The sequence below is a fragment of the Chiloscyllium plagiosum genome, unplaced genomic scaffold (genome assembly GCF_037043375.1).
Source record: "Chiloscyllium plagiosum isolate Xiang-an unplaced genomic scaffold, Cpla_swu_hap1 HiC_scaffold_1, whole genome shotgun sequence".
Taxonomy (NCBI): Eukaryota; Metazoa; Chordata; class Chondrichthyes; order Orectolobiformes; family Hemiscylliidae; genus Chiloscyllium; species Chiloscyllium plagiosum.
The window spans coordinates 27,041,243-27,062,501 of record NW_028270139.1 but is presented as its reverse complement, the minus strand read 5'-3'; the positions used below and the strand labels follow the sequence as shown (position 1 = coordinate 27,062,501).

Genomic DNA, 21,259 nt, shown 5'->3' with positions numbered 1-21,259 from the left:
CTGTCCTTCTGAACTGTCAGGAACCATTGAGTGTTCAAGTCCTAGCATTGGCAATCTTACAGCCACATCTCTCTAATGGCTATAACATCAAAATACTTCTAGTTGAGCTGCCAATTTAATAATTTTGTTACAACTACTTGTTTCAACTCTTTGTTATGTATTTTTACAATGTTTACAAACTCTCTTATTGGCTGACTCAAGTCTTTACATTCTGTCTCATCCTGCCATGCTCTGGTTATCATTGCCCCATTTCCATCTTGAGCTCTTGCCTCTCACTTTCCCTTTTAATTTATCACGATTTACCTCACATGGTGTCTTGCCCCTATTGTTTAGTATAAAATTCTCTCCACCATTCTAGTTATACAATCCACCAGAACATTGCCCCCAACTTAGTGTAGGTGAAGACTGTCAGAACAGTATAGATTGCACTTTCAACAGTGCTGCTGTCAATGACCAATGAATTGATATGCATTTTTCTTGCACCAATCTTTAAATTTAACACCTTTAACTCCCTAATCTTATTAATCCTTATTTTATTAATCCTATTAACCTTATTAATTATAGGATTAATGTCCATGGTTCATCTTTGAAAGTCTGCTTTTTAATTTAGACCTCAAATACTCATACTCCCGAAGCAGAACCTCTTTCCTGCCTGTTGTTGTTACCTACATGGACCGCGATGACTAGATCCTCTCTCTCAAACTGAAAATTCCTCTTTAGCCTTGAGCAAATGTCCTTCTCACATTCCATATCTGTAATGTATTGCAGTTAGAAATGTGTTTTAAACTTGTCAGTTTATAGAGTTCTAAAAATTAAGCAATCTATCCTGAATAATTTGCATCCTTGTTAAATTGCTTCTTGGGGAACATCATCCTTCCCTTGTTCTCTCCCCCCGCCCCCCACCCCACCCCACCCACCCACCCACCCCACCCGTGCCCAGTAGAGAGCCATCAAAGTCGAATAATTCAAAGCAGGAAAGCAATCAAAGTAGAGATACCAAAACTCATTTGGACCAGTGTGTGTATGAATTTTCAATTAAATTAGCTTTAAGGGGATGTAATATTCTCTGAGAATTTTTGAAAATGATGCATGTTAATGTTTATTTATCCAGCGCATTTACCTGCAGCTCAAAACAATAGAATATATTCCAAACCTGTCTCATTAATGTTCAAAGGTTGCAGATGCCAATTGTTATAAAAACAACCACCTTCAATAATATTGGAAGTATTTCTGTGCATGTAGGTAAACCATTTCAGTGCACTGACTGAGTTCTGATCCTTACAAGGATATGTTTGGTTTTCCTAGGCTTTCATTACATATATGGTTCAGTAACAAAGCAAGCAGGGTTAAGAGAAAGGATTTTGGTTTTTTTACAAAAGACTATCTCTGTGATACATCATGGAGTTATTTTATTGAACACGTTGAGCTTTGGTTTATACCAAGAATTTTTAAGCTATTTATGCAACTCTAGTTTGGCACATCGTTTTCTTACATCAAATAAAAAAACTCCAACATAAACGCATTGCTGTCTAACTCTAAAATACCTTATTTTAGTTATCTCCACTAGGTATAGCTTTTGAAATGTAATTTAATCAACAAATTTCAGAGGTAATCATATCTCTGAAACAGACTTTAAATGGTTGCCTCTGGGTTTTTCCCTACATATGAATTATAAGAGAGGTGCTGATTTTCAAAGTTGCAATTTAAAGACATGTTAGAGATATAAAAATATTAATTTGAATTGTTAAAGTCTTTGTAAAAACAATTTGTTGTATTTGGTGGAAGATCTGTTCTGAAAAATTCAAGAGAAGCCTGTCAATTTTTCTCTTTATTTAGCAATTGAGCAATGCATATTTAAATCTAATGCAAATATTGTAGTATGCCTCTTTACTGGTCACAAAATTAACTAGACCATGACTTACTTAACCTCAGGCAGTTGTCTAAAATCTGTTTTCATATGATGAGTCCATCTTTAGGTTTCTTTGAGTTTCGCAGTTGGCAACTTTGCATATCTTCCCATGTCTCTTTTTATCCAACATACCTTTTTTTGAACAAGTGCCAGTACAAATCAATTACTTTACTTCACTGCTGTTCTGTTCAGATGTACATAAATTCAGTGTAGCATCTGCTACACTGCGGCCTGGTTGCATTAGAGAGAATTGCTAAGATGCAAATGAGTTGATGTAGAAAACAATAGAGAATAGAATTGCAATTGCCCCACCCCATATGGATTTTTCTGAGTTTCTATATATGATGTTGGATGATGAATTTTGCCTTTTTCCTTCAATTCTCCAATGTTAAAATGTAGGTATTTGTGCAAATCAGGTTTTGCCCAAAACTTAACTGATATTAACTGGAAAAGTTATAAAATTGTCTGTGTTCACTTCTCTGTTCCACGACTTCATGCTAGGTAGCAGCAGTAGGTTAAGACAGGATAAGGAATGCAGCTGAAGTCTAATGTAAATATATTTTTTACTGTCCTTCAGTAGTTCAGCTACATCAGAGTTGAATTGGAACCGCATGTGTATATGTGACGTGTTTGGAATATCTGATTATTTTGTATATTTGTGCTGCTGTTACTTATGTGTGTGATGTCTTACAGACTCGATGTAACATTCTTCCTAATTCTTGTACTCCTTATTCAGCCAAGTCAAATGTGTAACCAAATACATTTTTTCTTATGACTTCATGCAGTCAATGGAAATTAAAGTGTTATCTTAAGAAGATTGCTAACAGCCCACATTAATTTCCAATGGATGTACATACAGTCCGATTATATAGTGGTAGCATTACTTTTGAGGCTTATATTTTTCTATTTTTAACTTGCCTACAGATAAACAACAAAGCCAACGTAGTAACCAGTCCAAAAGAACCCATACCTGCCCCAGCGCTGGTATATCTTGATTCCTGTTTCTATATTAACTTTTCATTTGTCTGTTGCTGTTCAAAGTACTGTCTGATTATGAATACATACCTTGATCTGTTATGTGGGAAAATCCAGTGTGATGCAGCATATTTATAGTTGTTTAGTATGTCCTTGAACCTGGCTCTCTCAGTTTGCATGTTATACTGGCAGACCACTGCCTTCCTGCATGTTGCTTTTAGCTCGTCTACTGATGTTAGCTACAGTACAAGAGGAGTAACTGCTTGAGATCTAGTTGCACACATCTTTGACTTCAGGGAGCAAAGAGAAGTGATTCTAGATAATTTAAGAACTTGCATGCTGCTATTTAAAGTGATTAGGTCTTTTCCTGCACGATGTCAAGGCAGGAGTTGCTGGTAGTAGTAAAAACCCATTCTTGTTTTTGGTTTTTTTAAAGGTGTTTATGATTTCTTTTTTCCACATCGCAGTAGTATCATCGCTCTCGTCTTACTATTCTAGTAATTGGCACTTGCACATTTTAATGACTGAAGATAATCTTGACCAATGAGAGTTTTCTTTTATCTTGCCCAGGAGCCCCAAACCACTGTAATCCACAATCCTGCTGATGGAAATAAGGTATTCCAAGATCTGCTCATGGGCTTAAGCATCGCAGAGCTTGTAAAGATTTGTTACGTTAGGTATCCAAGCTGTGACGGTTTCAGTTTTGCAACATAAAATATCCTGTGAAGAGATTATGGAATATGCAGCTGGTATATTCAACATATTAGGTTTTGCAAAGTTCTTTGCTTGTCCTTCTTTCCACCTCTGGCTTGGTTTTCTGTTTTTGGTTGGGGACAGGAATGCATGGCCATTCAGCAAGCTTCTAGTATTCTCTCCATGTTCAACCTCCTTCATCTTAGCAGATCTGTAGATGGGCACAAGCATGCAGTATTGTCACCTTCATCTGTGTTATGTAACTGCATGAGATAAAGGACATGCAATGCTTTTGTGGCTGTTGAAAGATTATGGTCATTTTGCCCCAGGGTTTATGGGTCCATCTAGTCAATTACAGTGTGTGAAATGGTTTTATCCACAGAACATGTTGCATTTTAAAATGGCTGCTTGAAAGCAATGCCTTGTCATTCTTTTATTCCAAAGTCATACAGATAAATTTTGTAATTTTTTTTCCCATTCTTGAGAAGTCATTTAATGGTTATTCACTTGAACTGAGTCACAAAGTAATGACCTGCTTGCTGAACTGAAATTGCTTTCTTTCACGGTTAAAATGTTAATGGATTCTGTTGATTTAGAAAACTTGCACTTCAGTTTTGTGGGTACACTTGCTATGAATTTAACTAATATCTAGAGTATCAAGTATAAGAATCATTTGCCTGTGTAATGTTTTGTCATCTATTATTAGTGCCAAACTATAGGAATTTTGAAAGTTTGACAACTAAATATGATTAAATTACATGTTTCAAGCAAATTACAAATGGCTTTGATCACCATTGTGCTATATCTCATTTGACATAAGGTTTTAAAACCTTACTCAGTTTTAAAATAACTACTAAATGCCTGTTAATATTTAATCTGTTAGTACTTCTGAGTTCCATCAGAGCTCCAATATTAAAATTCATGTTTGTAGCTTTCAGACATCAAAAATTTTAAGTTTTCTTTTGTTGGTAATTGCATGTTTCATGGTTATTGCACACCCTCTGGATGGTTTGTTGTGCAGTAGAGAATGTTAAAGTGCACAGGAAATAATTTAAGTAGTTGTGTATGTTTTCAAAGTAAATGCATGAAGTATGTGTCAGCTCTCATTTTGTTTCATGGTGCAATCTAATTGGAAAGTGTCACTGTGCTCTCAGGATGGGGCAGTATCTATTGTAACATTGATTCACCAAACTGATCCAGATCACTTTTATTTCAGATCCATAAAGTGCTTCTATATTTTTATTTTTTTCTTTGTGCTGTGACAGTCTGCAGTATGTTAATAAGCCATGCTATCTTTGAATGAGGTTTCTTAATGATAATTGACTTCAATCACAGAAGAAACTGACCTTAAGTTACCAGATTCATTTTACAGAAAGGATAATTCTTTTGTTTTGGACTGCTTATAGTGGCAGGTATCTGTTGAAACTTCTAAATGGGCATAAAACTGTTTTGAATAAGAATCATCTAGTTTTAAGTCCAACTAAGTATTAAATAGTGAAAGGTTACCTACATCTCATGCTTGTTGTATCAATGTTCTTCACTTCAATCTCTGCATTAGGTATGGGTTTATTCTTCAGAGACTGCATGCTGATAAAGTCACAATGTCTTCATATAATGGTATCTTATTTTCCTCTTAGGAATCCTCAGAAAGTACCAACACCACCATTGAAGATGAAGATGTGAAAGGTAAGTCAAGTAAAGAAATAGAAATTGTTCTGAGCGAGGAGTTTAAGCTGAGTCTTAAAATGTTTTATTACCATTGAAGTAGCCATTATTACTTTATTCAGTACCCAAGAGAGAAGTTCCATTCAAATTTACTAACATAATGAAACTTGATTTGGTACTAAAAATCAATGAAGTGATTTTACAATTAAATAGCAGTTATGTTAATTTGGCCTTGAATATAGTCTAAATAATTAATAAGTCCAGAATGGATTATGTTAGATTTAAAAATAGGGAAAAGCATTTTTTTTGGAAGTTCTAACACTTTAGCTCTTTATTATGCAAGGTAACAAAACAGTACATTTAGTCCTGCAGATGTGTAGCGCTTTTAATTTTGCCATAATTGACATACCTGTTGTATTCATTCTGTTTAGTTATAAATTCACTTCTTTTCTGTTCAGATGCCAGTCTTACTTGTTTAAACTCTACACTTCAAAGATGTCGAACATAATGTCAATTAAAAACTTTGCTTTCAAGCTTCCCATGCATTTCATTTGAGAATATTGGAAGCACATTACTCTTAATTCTTGCATTTTAATTAAACAATCTACGTGTTACACTTTCTGCAAAAAATTATTTTAATTGTTGCTTCTGCTTGCGTTCTTCCTGCTTGATGTTTAGTGAGCTGCATAGTTGCTGCTTCATTAATTCATTCTCAGGAGAGGAGTGTTGCTAGCAAGGCCAAAATTTATAAATTGATAAAATTCCTATCTTTTGAGATTCTTACTAAAGTTTTTTGGAGTAACAAAATAAGTATTATTTCATTGTTATTTGCACAGTAACCCGCAATTCTATACCTCACACCAGTTTGAGAGCCCCGTCGTCAGAATTGCAGCAATTCAATGAAATGCTAATGATCACTTCTCAAGGCAGCCACTAACATGGTGTTGAATCCTTGTCAGTGCCACACACATCTCGAGAACAATTTATTTAATTCTCAATGCATCCAGCATAATGAAATTATAAAACATCTTGCAGGTCTAATAGCTTACTCTCCCTTTGACATGAATATTGCATAGTAGATTTTCCAAATGGAGTCACCTTAATCCAATCAAAACAAAATTAATTTGCATCGTCACTGTCAATATTGTATTTGTTTAGTATTATGCTTTTTGACCTTGAAATTGAAATCTTTTACGAGGAAACCAGATTTCTGCATCACTGTTATTTTAATGGCAACAATAACCTCTTATTTTGATTTGGAGGTGCTGGTTTTGGACTGGGGTATACAAAGTTAAAAAGCACACAATACCAGGTTGTAGTCCAACAAGTTTATTTGGAAGCACTAGCTTTTGGAACGCTACTCCTTCATCAGGTGTTTGTGGAGTATAAGATTGTAGGACACAGAATTTTTTGCGAAAGTATACAGTAATGTAACTGAAATTGGAAACAGGCCCTTTGGCCCAACAAGTCCACACCAACCCTCTGAAGAGTAATCCACCCGGACCCCATTCCCCTACCCTATATTTACCCCTGACTAATGCACTTAACACGATGGGCAATTGAGCATGGCAAATTCACCTGACCTGCAATTCTTTGGATTGTGGGAGGAAACCAGAGCAGCCAGAGGAAACCCACACAGACACAGGGAGAATGTGCATACTGCACACAGATAATCACCTGAGGCGGCAATCGAACCCGGGTCCCTGGCGCTGAGAGGCAGCAGTACTAACCACTGAGCCACCATGCCGTCCTTATTTATATTGAAGAAGATCTGGATTGTTTAAGTCTCTCTCAACTTTTAGAATGGCATGTTGGTTTCAGTTCTTTCATATGTAAATCCCACAACTTAAAGTTTCACTGCAGGCCAGGGTGCCCTGAGGCATGGTACATTGGTGAGATTGAGCAAAGGCTACAGCAACGGATGGATGGACACTGCACAATAATCAACAGGCAGGAGTGTTCCCTCTCAGCTGGAGAACATTTCAGTGGTCCGGGACATTCGACCTGGGACCTTCAGGTGACCATCCTCCAAAGCGGACTTCAGGACAGGTGACAGTGCAAAGTGGGCGAGCAGAGGCTGATAGCCAAGTTCAGTATCCATGAGGATGGCCTCAACCAGGACCTTGGGTTTATGTCACACTACAGGTGACCCCACTGAACTACAGGCACAACACACACACACTCCTACATGCGCGTGCACGCATGCGCACACTCCTACACGTGCGTGCACACACACACTCGCATACTCTCCTATGTGCTCTCTCACACACACACACACACACCCCTCTCTAATACCCTTACCCTGCCTCCAGCATGTGCGCACACACAAGTTTATGGGGTGAATTTGTACTTGCAGAATTACATTTTATTTTGATCAAAACTGCATGAATCTATGTAAGATTCTGTAAATCCCTTTTTTAATGATTAGAATCAATATGAACATTAGAGCACAGACAGCCTCTCACAGGGCAACTCACACCTTCAATGCATTATCTGGGCCAACATGGTACCTGTTTTAAAGTGCACTTGAGAAGGTAAGTTTAAGAAAGTGCTGGGATTTAAATATGAAAGAACTGAAACCAACATGCCCATTCTAAAAGTTGAGAGACTTTGGTGGCTCAGTGATTAGCACTGCTGCCTCGCAGCACCAGGGATCTGGGTTCAATTCCAGCCTTGGGCAACTGTCTGTGTGGAGTTTGCACATTCTCCTTGAGTCTGCGTGGGTTTCCTACGGGTGCTCCAGTTTCCTCCCCAGTCCAAAGATATGCAGGTTAGGTGAATTGGCCATGCTAAATTGCCCATCGTGTTCAGGGATGTGTAGGTTAGGTGCATTAGTCAGGGATAACTATAGAGTAATAGGATAGTGGAATGGTTCTTTGAGGGTCAGTTTGGACTCTTTGGGCTGAAGGGCCTGTTTCCATACTGTAGGGATTCCGCTTCTGATTAACAAACAATCCGGGTCTTTTTCAATATATAATTTCAGTTACATCACACTGTAAACTTTTGCTATAAAATCTGTGTCCTACAATCTTATACTGAACAACCACCTGTTGAAGGAGTAGCGCTCCAAAAGCTAATGCTTCCAAATAAACCTGTTTGACTATAACCTGGTGCTGTGTGATGTCCAAAGCTATGGTGAGGCAATGGCCAAGTGGTATTATTGCTGGAGTGTTAATCCAGAGACCCAGATAATATTCTGGGGACCTGGGTGTGCATCCCGCCATGGCAGATGGTGGAATGTGGATTTAGTGAAAAAAGTCTGGAATTAAGAGTCTAATGATGACTATTTCATGGAAACCCCTTTCGGTTCACTAATGCCGTTGAGGGAAGGAAACTGCTATCTTTACCTGATCTGGCCCACTTGTGACTGCAGACACAGCGCAATGTGATTGACTCTTAACTGCCCTCTGGGCAATTCGGAATAGCCAGTAAACGCTGGCCCTCATTCTTTGAATGACTCGCTTCTACAAATGTCTTGTTTGGTTGTGAGAATGAGCTGCAGATCAACCCAACTCTGGTTCTGCTTCCTCAATCTTTGCATGAAAGTAATTTTGCTTTTATGCTCTAAACCACTTCACTACATATGAATGTGCAGCTCGGGAAGTCAGCATATTGGGTGTTTCAAGTCCTAATCAATGGGTAGAACTTTAAGTTAAATAAACAGGCAAAATGGTGTGTGGAGGTGACAAGGAGGTTAAAGTGTTTGCTAACAAAAACTCACCTTTGAAATGCCCCCATTTTGAGCTTTAACTGATGCCAAAAGATGAGCAGGTGATCCCACTATTCCAGGGAAGCAAGTTGGAGCATGAAATGTGACCATGAACCTTCAGTCGACATTCTCACTCTTTTTCAATATTAGCTCTGCTCAGCTGAGTTTTCCAAAACTCAGGGATGCAGGGAACCCAGCAGCTTCGTAGAGGCAGGGATTTAGCAAAGGAAGGAGATGAGTGCTTTCATATATACATTCTGGATCCAAGTAACAACACCCACTGATCCCCCTCAAAAGACCCTACCTCCAAGAGAAAAAAATTCCTTCTAATCTTAGTCTGATTTTGACACCCCTTAGTTCTAAATCCTCTTGATTATCTCCTGCTGACATTTGATCAACTTGGCGCATCTTGTTCCCAAAGTCCAGAGCCTCATTTCCTATCCTTTACAGATTCAATGCAGTTTTGGTCTCCTTTCCTGAGGAAGGATGGTCTTGCTATCGAGAGTGCAGTGAAAGTTTCCCAGGCTGATTCCGGGGATGGTGGGACTGACGTATGAGGAGAGATTGACGAGGTTAGGATTGTTCACACTGAAGTTCAGATGAGTGAGGGGGGGAGTCTCATAGAAACTTATAAAATTCTAACGGGACTAGACGGGGTAGATGTCGGGAGAATGTTTCCAATCTGGCGCATTCAGAACCAGGGGTCAGTCTGAGAATTCCTTCACCCAAAGAGTGGTGAGCCTTTGGAATTAATTAACACAGGAAGTAGTTGATGCCAAGTCATTGAATGGATTCAAAAGATGGCTAGATATAGCACTTGAGGCATATGGGATCAAAGGTTATGGGGAGAAAGCAGGATTAGGCTGTTGAGTTGGACGGTAAATCATGATTGGTGGAGCAGACTCGAAGGGCCATCCAAATGGCCGCCTCCTGCTGTTAGCTTATATGTTTCTAATCTTCCTCCATAGGTCGTCATAAACTGAGAGGGTTCCATTTTAGTTTGGGTACAATGGCTTAACTTAATGTTGAAAATTAGACAACTGATAAATAACTCCAAAACAATGAATTCCTTCTCAGGCAAAATGTATTGGATTTCCAAGAAAGTGGCAGGTTTGAATTTTTGATTTACCTCAGCTGTTAGGGGGTGGGAGGGGAGGGTTAATGAGTCATGAGAACCTGGAGATGGGGATTCCTGTATATTTGTCGAGTTTTAATTCCTCAACGCTTTTTTAGATGCAATTAATCGGATTCTTGCCTGGAAGCCCCTACGTTTTTTCCACTTGTATAGGGAACCAGTTGCTGAACATCACGTTAGGTTTGTGCCTGAGTTGTGGTATTGGAGGTCCTTTCTGTTCTAGGGTTTGACACCTTGGGGTGAGGTCCCAAAGGGCTGACTTGAGGATCAGAGAAGAAGAACAGCACTCTGGGATCTGGAACTGAGTGGAATTGTGGTGACTCAATGTCTCTTCAGTGGTAGTGATTGTGTTTGGCAGGGGAGGAGTTGGAGAAGGGAGTACCTGAAGGCGGTAGGATTTACATGTGAAAGCAGGGGGAATGACTGAGGTATTCACTGAATACTTTGCATCAATCTTTACCAAGAAAGCTGATGCTACACAGGCCATGGTGACAGAGGAAACAGTCATTTGAAGGGGTAAAAACTGATGAGGGAGACTTATAGACGCAGTATACATCTGAATAGTCTATACTTCACTATTGATGGCCTATGTAGGTTTTGGGATTCTCATTTATATTAGTGGCCATATCTATTTTTTTATTATACCCTTGCCCTGCTTACACTCCTTTTTAGGTCAATTCTGTAGTTCAAACTTACTGTGTACCTTCCATGTGTTATAAGCCTAATTTTAACTGTAGCATCTTTAGTTATGCAGGATAGACAGTCTATACTTAAAGTTGACAAGACACCAGGACTGCATGAGATACGCTGAGGAAAGACACTGAGGAGCAATCTTGCCATATACCTTCTAGTTACTGCATCCATGAGCCCAGATTTTCATTCTGGGGTTATGACTCTGAGGTTGGGAGGATTTCCAAGTCCCAAATGCCACCATGTTACCCTTCGATATGTGAAGTGTCTTTCAGTAGGTGGCCAATCACTGGAAGGTGCACACCGGGAGTGCTTGAGAATGCTGAATAGGACGCTGTCCCTCTATTGCAGTTGAGGCAGTCCCACCAGCAGAGCTGGGCATTGTTGATTGTAGGTAAGAGAGAAGGTGCCTTTTGATGCCGAATTCGGCTGGAGAGACTGGAGCCAAAGGCTGCTGGGAGAAGCAAAGAAGAAATAATCCAGGCACAGTAGAGGTTTATTCCCTCGTAAAGCGAAAATAGGACAAATGTATCCAGAATCCCTGCTTAGACAAGGAGATAGGCACACATCATCTTCTATATCTAATGTTCTATGACAGATGTCAGGAAAGAAAACACAATGGAAAACTATGCAGAATGTAAAGGTTTCAGATGGTAGGTTTAAAAAACAAATAAGTGAGGTAAAGAGGGATTAAGGAAAGAGACTAGGCTTTGGGATTCTCATTTATGTTAGTTGCTATATAGGCCATCAATAATAAAGGGCTGGTAAAAGGAGGAATAGGACCAAAACAGGATTTACACATGAACATTCCATTTAATTTTGCTGATGCGTCCTTTGTTTGGTAGTCAGTGAAATGTCTTTTCAAAGTCTATGTAAAATAAATGACATAACCATCATTGTTTATGTAGCCTTAACCACTATCCATTTTTTTCTCCTATACCCCCATCCTGCTTATGCTCCTTTTTAGGTCAATCCTGTACTTCAACTTTATTGTAAATCTTACATGTGTCATATGCCTAATTTTAACTGCAGCATCTTTAGTTATGCAGGAAACCCAGACTTTGGAAGACCAACCTTTCGCCCATCGAGAAATGTCTTTTATATGACCAAACCCATTGTCATTCTGAAGTCCTGTTGTTCTGTTCATATTTCACTTAGAAGTTGTACTTTCAAAACACTGTCCCACTGAAACATCATCCACTTGTCTGACTTCATTCCCTAGAATCAGTTGCTGCACTGCTTCCTTGGTGTTTGAACTGAAAATTACTGACAACAAAGGTCTCTTGCATATACAGTACTTGAGAAGTTCCTCCCGCTTTTACTGTTTTCACTTTTGCTATCTCAGCTTGTATTAGAATAACAGAAATTAACAATTATCAGTATTTTGTAGTTTTCTCCGCTTCCAGTAATATGATTCTAAATTGCTTTTCTATCTTCCTCTCACTATTTGGTATGTTCCCAGCTCAGTAATAGTTTCCTTTCTTCCTTAATTCTAACTAAATGGATCATGTTTTTGGCGTATCAAACACATCATCACCCCTGTCCAGTGCTACAATCATTTATTTGATCAGTACAGCCACTAACCACTCCCCCATTCCTTTTTTCAGTATTGTACCTTCCCTATCTATTCTGATTAACCTGTAGCCAGAGATATCATATTCCCAATTAGACACATTTTTTGTGGCAGTCCAGAATTAGCATGTTCTGTTATTATAAATATATAACAGCCCTTTGTTGCAACTCATGCCTGCAGCTCACTAACTTTATTTACCATACTGCATGCATTTAATCCCTCTCTTAGGCTATTGTGGGTCTATCTACAGCACGGGACTGCAGCGGCTCAAGAAGGCAGCTCACTACCGCCACCCTTAAGGGTAACCAGGAATGGACAATAAATGCTGGCCAGCCAGCAACGCCCATGTCCCACAAGTAATTTTTTTTAAAAAGCATATGCATTGCATGTCAATTTTAAACTGCCTGGCATTTATCTCTTTTTGTCATGCAGTTTCTTTGTTTTTTCCCCTTTAACGTTTCATCCTGATACCTGTTACTTTGCCAGATTAATAAAGACCCCACAGGCATAAATTAACCTGAGTAACTAATTTCCAATGCCGTGGAACCTGAAGACTACCCACGTGTGTCATTTTTCCTTCTATGCATAACTTGTTTTACTCTGCTGTTCCTGCGGGTCCTGAAGAAGGGCTTATGCCCGAAATGTCGATTCTCCTGCTCCTTTGATGCTGCCTGACCTGCTGCACTTTTCCAGCAACACATTTTTCAGCTCTAATCTCCAGCATCTGCAGTCCTCACTTTCTCCCTCTGCTGTTCCTGTACTCACTAGCACATAGAATAAACCAAACATTACAAACTTTAGCCCCACATTAGTCATATAAATGATATGGCTGCAATAGCAGGTCAGAGGATAGGAATTTTGCAGTTAGTAATTCATCTCCCTAAAGCCTTTTGATCAAGCTACTAAGATGGGAGTGTGATAGAATACTGTACATTTACTTGGGTGAGTGCAGCTCCAACAGCAAACAAAAAATTTGACACCATCCAGAACAGTGCAGTCCACTTGGTGACACCTCTCCATCATTTTGTTTTCCGTCTCAGTGGCAGCAGTTGTGTACCATATACAGATGTCACTGCTGCAACTTGCCGAGGTTCCTGTAACAACATCTTCTAAACCCATAACTTACTCTACCAAGAAGGACAAGGGTAATAGGCATATGGGAGCACCACCATCTTCAAATTCTCCTTCCAAGTCCCATACCAACCTGAAGAGGAACTGTTTTGCTATTGTTCCACTCTTCCTGAATCAAAAACCTAGAAATTGCTTCGTAACAGCACTGTGTGTGTACCTACTGCTGATAATGCACTGCAGTGGCTGAAGTAGGTGACTCACTACTGCCATCTCAAGGGCAATTAGGGCAACACATGCAGGCTTTTCCAGCAATGCTCATGTCATACAGTCATAGAGATGTACAGCATGGAAACAGACCCTTCGGTCCATGCCGACCAGATATCCCAACCCAATCTAGTCCCACCTGCCAGCACCCGGCCCATATCCCTCCAAACCCTTCCTATTCATATACCCATCCAAATGCCTCTTAAATGTTGCAATTGTACCAGCCTCCACCACTTCCTCTGGCAGCTCATTCCATACACTTACCACCCTCTGCATGAAAAAGGTGCCCCTTAGGTCTCTTTTATATCTTTCCCCTCTCACCCTAAACCTATGCTGTCCCCAACCCCAGGGAAAAGACTTGACTTTGTCTATTTATCCTATCCATGCCCCTATTAATTTTGTAAACCTCTATAAGGTCACCCCTCAGCCTCCAACGCTGCAGGGAAAACAGCCCCAGCCTGTTCAGCCTCTCCCTATAGCTCAGATCCTTCAACCCTGGCAACATCTTCTGGTAAATCTTTTCTGAACCCTTTCAAGTTTCACAACATCTTTCCGATAGGAAGGAGACCAGAATTGCACGCATTATTCCAACAGTAGCCTAACCAATGTCCTGTACAGCCACAACATGACCTCCCAACTCCTGTACTTAATACTCTGACCAATAAAGGAAAGCATACCAAACGTCGCCTTCACTATCCTATCTACCTGCGACTCCACTTTCAAGGAGCTATGAACCTGCACTCCAAGGTCTCTTTGATCAGCAACATTCCCTAGGACCTTACCATTAAGTGTATAAGTCCTGCTAAGTTTTGCTTTCCCAAAATGCAGCACCTCGCATTTATCTGAATTAAACTCCATCTGCCACTTCTCAGCCCATTGGCCCATCTGGTCCAGATCCTGTTGTAATCTGAGGTAACCCTCTTTGCTGTCCACTACACCTCCAATTTTGGTGTCATCTGCAAACTTACTAACTGTACCTCGTATGCTCGCATCCAAATCATTTATGTAAATGACAAAAAGTAGAGGGCCCAGCACCGATCCTTGTGGCACTCCACTGGTCACAGGCCTTCAGTCTGAAAAGCAACCTTCCACCACCACCCTCTGTCTTCTACCTTTGAGCAAGTCCTGTATCCAAATGGCTAGTTCTCCCTGTATTCCATGAGATCTAACCTTGCTAATCAGTCTCCCATGGGGAACCTTGTCGAACGCCTTACTGAAGTCGATATAGATCACATCTGCTGCTCTGCCCTCATCAATCTTCTTTGTTAGTTCTTCAAAAAACTCAATCAAGTTTGTGAGACATGATTTCCCACGCACAAAGCCATGTTGACTATCCCGAATCAGTCCTTGCCTTTCCAAATACATGTACATCCTGTCCCTCAGGATTCCCTCAAACAACTTGCCCACCACCGTCTCATGAAAGAATTCTCACAGTTGAGGTACAGCTGTTTAATTGTGTCCTTAACTTCTGAAACTCTAATTTTAACTCTTTAAAGGAAAGAAAATAAGTTTTGTCATCCGTTCCAACAAGGACTGACATTTCTGGTTGTCCCTGCCCTGCCTCATCCCAAAACCCACCCTCAAAATATTCTGTAGCCTCTGTGATGTCTTACATCCTGGCACCAGGCAGGTAGCAACACACCTTACAGGACAGATTTTGGCTTTGGCAGCCACTTTGCTGCTTCACTCTGTTCAGTTGTTTCCATGTGCTTGAAATTGTACTCTCCCAAAGTGTGTTAATTGGCACAGTTATTTAGAGTGGAAAGCAGGTTTGAGGGTAGTGCTATTCTGAGTGTTTTTGCACTGCCTGACTCTTCCTACTCACTGCATGCCCACGACTATCATAAACCCTCTGCAGTTCTGGCATGACTGCCCCTTGCAACGTGCAGGTCAGGAAATTCACAGCCTCCCATGTGCCCAGCAGTGACCAGAGCCACTCCTCAAACCTCGAATCACAAACTCAATTCTTGTATTCAAGTAATTGGAAAACCTTCTGTCAAACATGGATGTCTGAAAAAATGTGGGAGTTATTTATTCCCTTGGTCCTGCTAGTGGTACTATGCACCAAGGTGTTTCGATTAGATTAGATTACATTAGATTCCCTACAGCATGGCAACAGGCCTTCGGCCCAACAAGTCCTCCGAAGAGTAACCCACCCAGACCCATTATCCTACTCTCCATATTTACCCCGGCTAATGCACCTATTGGCAATTTAGCATGGCTAATTCACCTGACCCAGACACATAGGTTTAGGGTGAGAGGGGAAAGATATAAAAGAGACCTAAGGGGCAACCTTTTCACGCAGAGGGTGGTACGTATATGGAATGAGCTGCCAGAGGAAGTGGTGGAGGCTGGTACAATTGCAACATTTAAGAGGCATTTGGATGGGTATATGAATAGGAAGGATTTGGAGGGATATGGGCCAGGTGCTAGCAGGTGGGACTAGATTGGGTTGGGATATCTGGTCAGCATGGACGGGTTGGACCAAAGGGTCTGTTTCCATGCTGTACATCTCTATGACTCTGTTTGGATTGTTGATTCTCCAGTTTTTAGGCATTGGGCCTAGGAGTTGTAGACAATGGGTCTCTGGTATCTCATCATCCCAGTCTCAAAGTGAAGGGATGACCCTTTAGAACTGAGATGAGGAGGAATTTCTTCAGCCAGAGAGTAGTGAATCTGTGAACTCATTGCTGCAGAGGGCTATGGAGGCCAAGCCATTGAGTGTTTTTAAGTCCGGGATGGATACGTTTTTGATCAGTAAGGGGATCAGTGTTACGAGCAGAAGGCAGGAGAATGGGGTTGAGAAATAAATCATCCACAATCAAATTGGTGGAACAGACTTAATGGGCTGAATGGCCTAATTCTGCTCTTATATCTTATGATCATTTTACTGAATAGCCTACCTGCTCATCTATGTCCTTTTATTTTGTATCACCTTACTCATTGTGATTATTATTATTTGTCCACACCAGATTTTTATTTAAATCTCTCTGATCCCTTTAATTTGTTAACTTCTATTCGGATTTAATTTTATCCCCTTTAAATATAACTATTTATTATTATGTACTTACTGTCTAAATCTGTTTAAATTACTTATCACCCTCTTCACCCTCTGTGCTAAATTCCTAATTGCCATTTCTTTAAGCAGATACTCCCAGATCTGTATACCATAAACATTTTGAATAATATCTTCCAGTATTTTTTATATTTGTTTGACCCTGTTAAAAGTCAAACTTTAATCATGTTCCCAACTTGTGGTTTCCCTTTTGAGTGACTTCCCAACAAGTCACTCTGTTGAAATGTTAGCATAATTATGGCCATAAACGATTATGGGTAATTTATCTTATGTAAAATTACCCACCTTGTTGTTTAATTTTCTATCATTTTCTGCCAAAATACTCCATGGCTCAGCTGTTCAACTATAACAATGCCTTAGAAATGTAAGTAAAAGCCCAGGGCTCAATCAGCTTTCAATAAAGAGGAAAGGAGTTGCTTTTTAAAACAAAACTTCAAGAACATATTACATTGAAACAGGATGGACAACACTTTGGTGTGGTATTAGTATGCTGTTGAATCTCCTTTGTGATATTCTCATTAGAGTTGGATCATCTGGAGATATTATCAAGCAGTCTTGGCATTTTCCTCACCAATGGAGAGGGGTGACGCTTGAGACCTTAAATGAAGCAGCATGTTTATTCTCTCTTATAAATTTGTGTGCAGCAGGTGAAACCTGATTGACATCAACATTTTTTACTTTATAATTTTAAAACACATGAATATTAAATTATTTCAATGAATTTGAATGCCAGACATTAGACCTTTCCCATTTTATGAAAAGCCTTAAATAATGCAGGTAACTGTCAGGCTTATTACAATTTTCATAACTGAGCAATTTAATGAAATGGTTAGTATATGCCATGCAGTTTTTCAGCTTCAGGGAGTTGTCATTCAACCTTTAATATTTGAATTCAACATTTTATTATTTGAATTCAACCTTTGCTGCCACCAAACTGATGAAAGGACATCATTGCAGTGCTATTAATTGGGTGACTTCACTGACTTGCTAAGTTTACTGTAATTTGAACTTTCCTTTGGGAGCTGATATCTATGTTCCAGTCCAAAATTAGCATCTCCTGTGGTCTCATAAAAAGAGCTCAGCTGTGGCTATTTTTATACCAAGTACTGATTCTGTCATTAAATTGTCTTGGAAATTAGTACAGTCTTGGGTTTATGCAGAAATGAGTGAAAGGACATTTTTTTTCTGCAAAAGTCTAAGTACTGTTTAGTCTATTTTTTAAGTCAACATAAACCTCAGTAAACTTTGACACGGGCAGGGGCTCATTGATCGCACTCTCATCTCTTGAGTAGATTCTTGTGGGTTTAAATATTACCTCAGAGACTTGAACTCCCAGCCTGAGTTGAATGTTAGTCCTGCACTGACAGAGAAAGGTCTTCTAGATGTTGATGATAAAGTGCGACTCCCTTAGCTGCCCTCTTAAGTGAATACAGAAGATCACATGATACTATTTATGAAAAAGAGGAAGGGAGCTATACCCAGCGTTATGGCAGATACTTAACCCTGAGCCAGCACCCCCCCAAAAAAAATCAGTCTGATTATTATCACATTGCTGTATGTACTCCCTTGCTGTGTCCAGCTTAATTGCAACATTTTCTACATCAGTGACCCACATTCAGTTGCATTTAATTCACTGTAAAGTGCTTTGGAATGTCTTGAAAATAATAGAAAGCATTATTTAAGTGCAAGTCTTTCTTTGTATGGAGGAGGACAGCAGAGCATTCTATTCTGGCATCTGAACAGGAAGTATAACTTGTGCTTAAAAAGCAATGTTACCATTTTTAAATGAATTGATTTTATGATTTTTTTTGCTTTGTTCCATAATTTCATTGTTTGGCCTTTTCTCCTTTTTCAATCTTTGCATGCCCAAGTACAGCCTGCGTAAAGGAGTGTAACACAGGGAGGTTGTATTTCATTCACTCATCCTATTCTTCCTCGTTCTCTACATCATCTTGCTGGTCTCCATCCTCGTTATGTCCCAGCAGTAATTCCTGCTGTCACTGCATCCTGAAGATTCTGGTCACACTCTACTTTTTCACTTTTGTTTGCTCATATGTTGTGTTTCTTTCCATAAACTCAGTGACACAGTGCTCAGAAAATGCAAATATTAATCAAAATGTGCACTCAATGAGTCATCCGTGTGAGTCAGAGCCCTCACAGGCCACACCTCCTTCTGGTCAGTGTAAGTCAACAAAATACCAGTCCATATGGTCCGAGAGATGACTGATTTGGGGCATTAGACAAGATTAAAGACCAGTAACATTTCACAAAGACAAGAAAGAGCTTGAAAACTCGGCAAGTCTGGTAGCATCTGTGGGATAGGAAAAATTAACATTTTAAATCTAATATGTCTTTGGAATTCCAGAACAGCATCATGTTTGATTTGATTTATTGTTGTCTCATGTACCTAAGTACAATGAAAAGCTTTGTTTGGACTTGAATTGGTGTATTTGTTTCTCTCTGTTTCACAGATGCTGCCAAACCTGCTGAGTTTCTCCAGCATGCTCTATTTATAGTTCAGATCTCCAGCATTTAGATCTCCAGTTTTGCTTTTGTTTTACAAAGCATTGATGTTACTTTGGCCATCAGAATAACAATGCACGAGGTGTCGATTCGGCTTTCAACTCCAGTGTTTGCATTTACGTTAGTGATAATATGCTTTCGTACAGTTGTCTTCAAAAGTAATGCTTTATTGGACTTGTTTGAAGTTTTTAAGCTCAGTGCCGAAGATGCAGTCGTTTGGTCCAAGAATATTTTTTCATTGTTGTCTCCTCAGGAAAATTTATAGAGGGAAGAGGTTTTCTGCATTACCTTCCTCTAATTATGTTCATCCAGTTAGTCTACTCACCAGTTAAATTCATCTGCCAGAAATGTGACTTTGGCCTCTTTATCTCCTCACACCCTGATCCCTTTATCTTAGATATAATTCTAGGGCATCATGAATGCCTTTCTCTAAAGCAATTATACCCTTCCTAATTCTACACATTGCTACTATTTCTGTCTTGCTCATGTTCTGTACAATCACAAGATATGTTCCTTTGTGCAGAATGTTGGCATACAATAAACATTTTGATTTTAAGAATAAAATGATTTCTAGACAAAAAATGGACAAAAGTGCACATGGTTTGCCCTTGCTATCCCTAATAGTCACAAGAAACAAGAATGGAGTTTTTGAATAATCATAATGATTCATCTGTTTGTCTATCACAGTACCAGACATGGAATAATAACAGATTAAGATGGTAAATGACTTTATCGAGCCTGTCCCAAACAGACAGACAGACAACACATTCTATGACCATATAAAAGCTATCCACTTCTCCTGAAAGCATGTGATTTCCTGGGGTAATAAAACAAATTAAACACGTGAATCAAACTGGGCAATTCCTATTTCAGTCTGCCCCCGGCCTTCCTCCACCAACTCCTCCACACCCCACACCAAACCTCTCCAGGGTGATTGAACTTGCTCATGAGGCTAGTCTCGCTCCTTGCCCCTCAGTGTCTGCCTTTTCCACAAACCAGAAACAAGTCCACCTCTCACTTGAAATAATTCAGTAAATCACATCAGGAGTGGAATGGTGACAGGGATCAGAGGTTAGAAGCTGAGGAGGTCAAGAAGTCAAAGGCAATGAAATGGTTATGACAAAGACTTCAGTGGAGGTGATCAGAAGATTGACATGGTTGGGTGTGGGATTTGGGAGATTGGAGGCTGCTGAGCAGTATAGAAGGATCAGGGAGTGATATCTGAACACTGAGGCAGACAGACGGATTTAGCAGGCAAGCAGAAAAGTACTGAATCTCCTGAACCTAATATCTGTGTTTCCATTTAGTAGTCTCTCAAGTCCATGTGTTGAGAGTTGAGTTTAAAGCAATGGGTAAGCAGGAGAGACATAGCCTCATTCTTAAAAAGTGAGCGGCATGGTGGCACAGTGGTTAGCACTGTTGCCTCACAGCGCCAGAGACCAGGGTTCAATTCCCGCCTCAGGCGACTGTGCAAACTCCACACAATCATTCTCCCCGTGTCTGCGTGGGTTTTCTCTGGGTGCTCCGGTTTCCTCCCACAGTCCAAAAATGTGCAGATTAGGTGAATTGTCTGTGCTAAATTGCCTGTAGTATTACGTGAAGGGTAAATGTAGGGGAATGGGTCTGGGTGGGTTGCGCTTCGGCGGGTCGGTGTGGACTTGTTGGGCCGAAGGGCCTGTTTCCACACTAATTTAGTAATCTAGTGAAACTTCTGTCATGCTCTCTCATTATTTGCACTTAAAAGCTGCAAGTGGGATTCAGATTTTTCATATTAATTGGCCGCAATTCCTTTGGTTGCATTTCTCCACATTGTTTCTGTAGTCTATTTTGATTTACTCTCTGCAAATTTTGGCCAGGCCGCGTCATCCAGTTCGTGTTCTGGCTAAAGTGAAGTCATACGTTGTTGATTGCATGACCCCACTCTTTAGCATCAGAAGATATATAACTTCTTAACCTTTTTTCCAGTGAGAACATGC

General features: G+C 39.9%; 1 protein-coding gene across 37 annotated transcripts in view; it reads left to right on the top strand.

Annotated features, from left to right (window-relative positions):
• The window catches only part of LOC122553361 (calcium/calmodulin-dependent protein kinase type II subunit delta), a 336,637-nt gene that overhangs the window by 295,151 nt on the left and 20,227 nt on the right, over window positions 1-21,259 (top strand). For 13 of the 37 annotated variants that reach the window (XM_043697175.2, XM_043697152.2, XM_087984833.1 and 10 more), the window contains one exon: window positions 5,215-5,263. In XM_043697175.2, the coding sequence (XP_043553110.1) occupies window positions 5,215-5,263 (49 nt within the window). Of the gene's footprint in view, window positions 1-2,833; window positions 2,894-3,454; window positions 3,500-5,214; window positions 5,264-21,259 lie in introns of all 37 variants that reach the window. The other 24 variants (XM_087984279.1, XM_043697035.2, XM_043696992.2 and 21 more) reach the window with 2 other exon arrangements.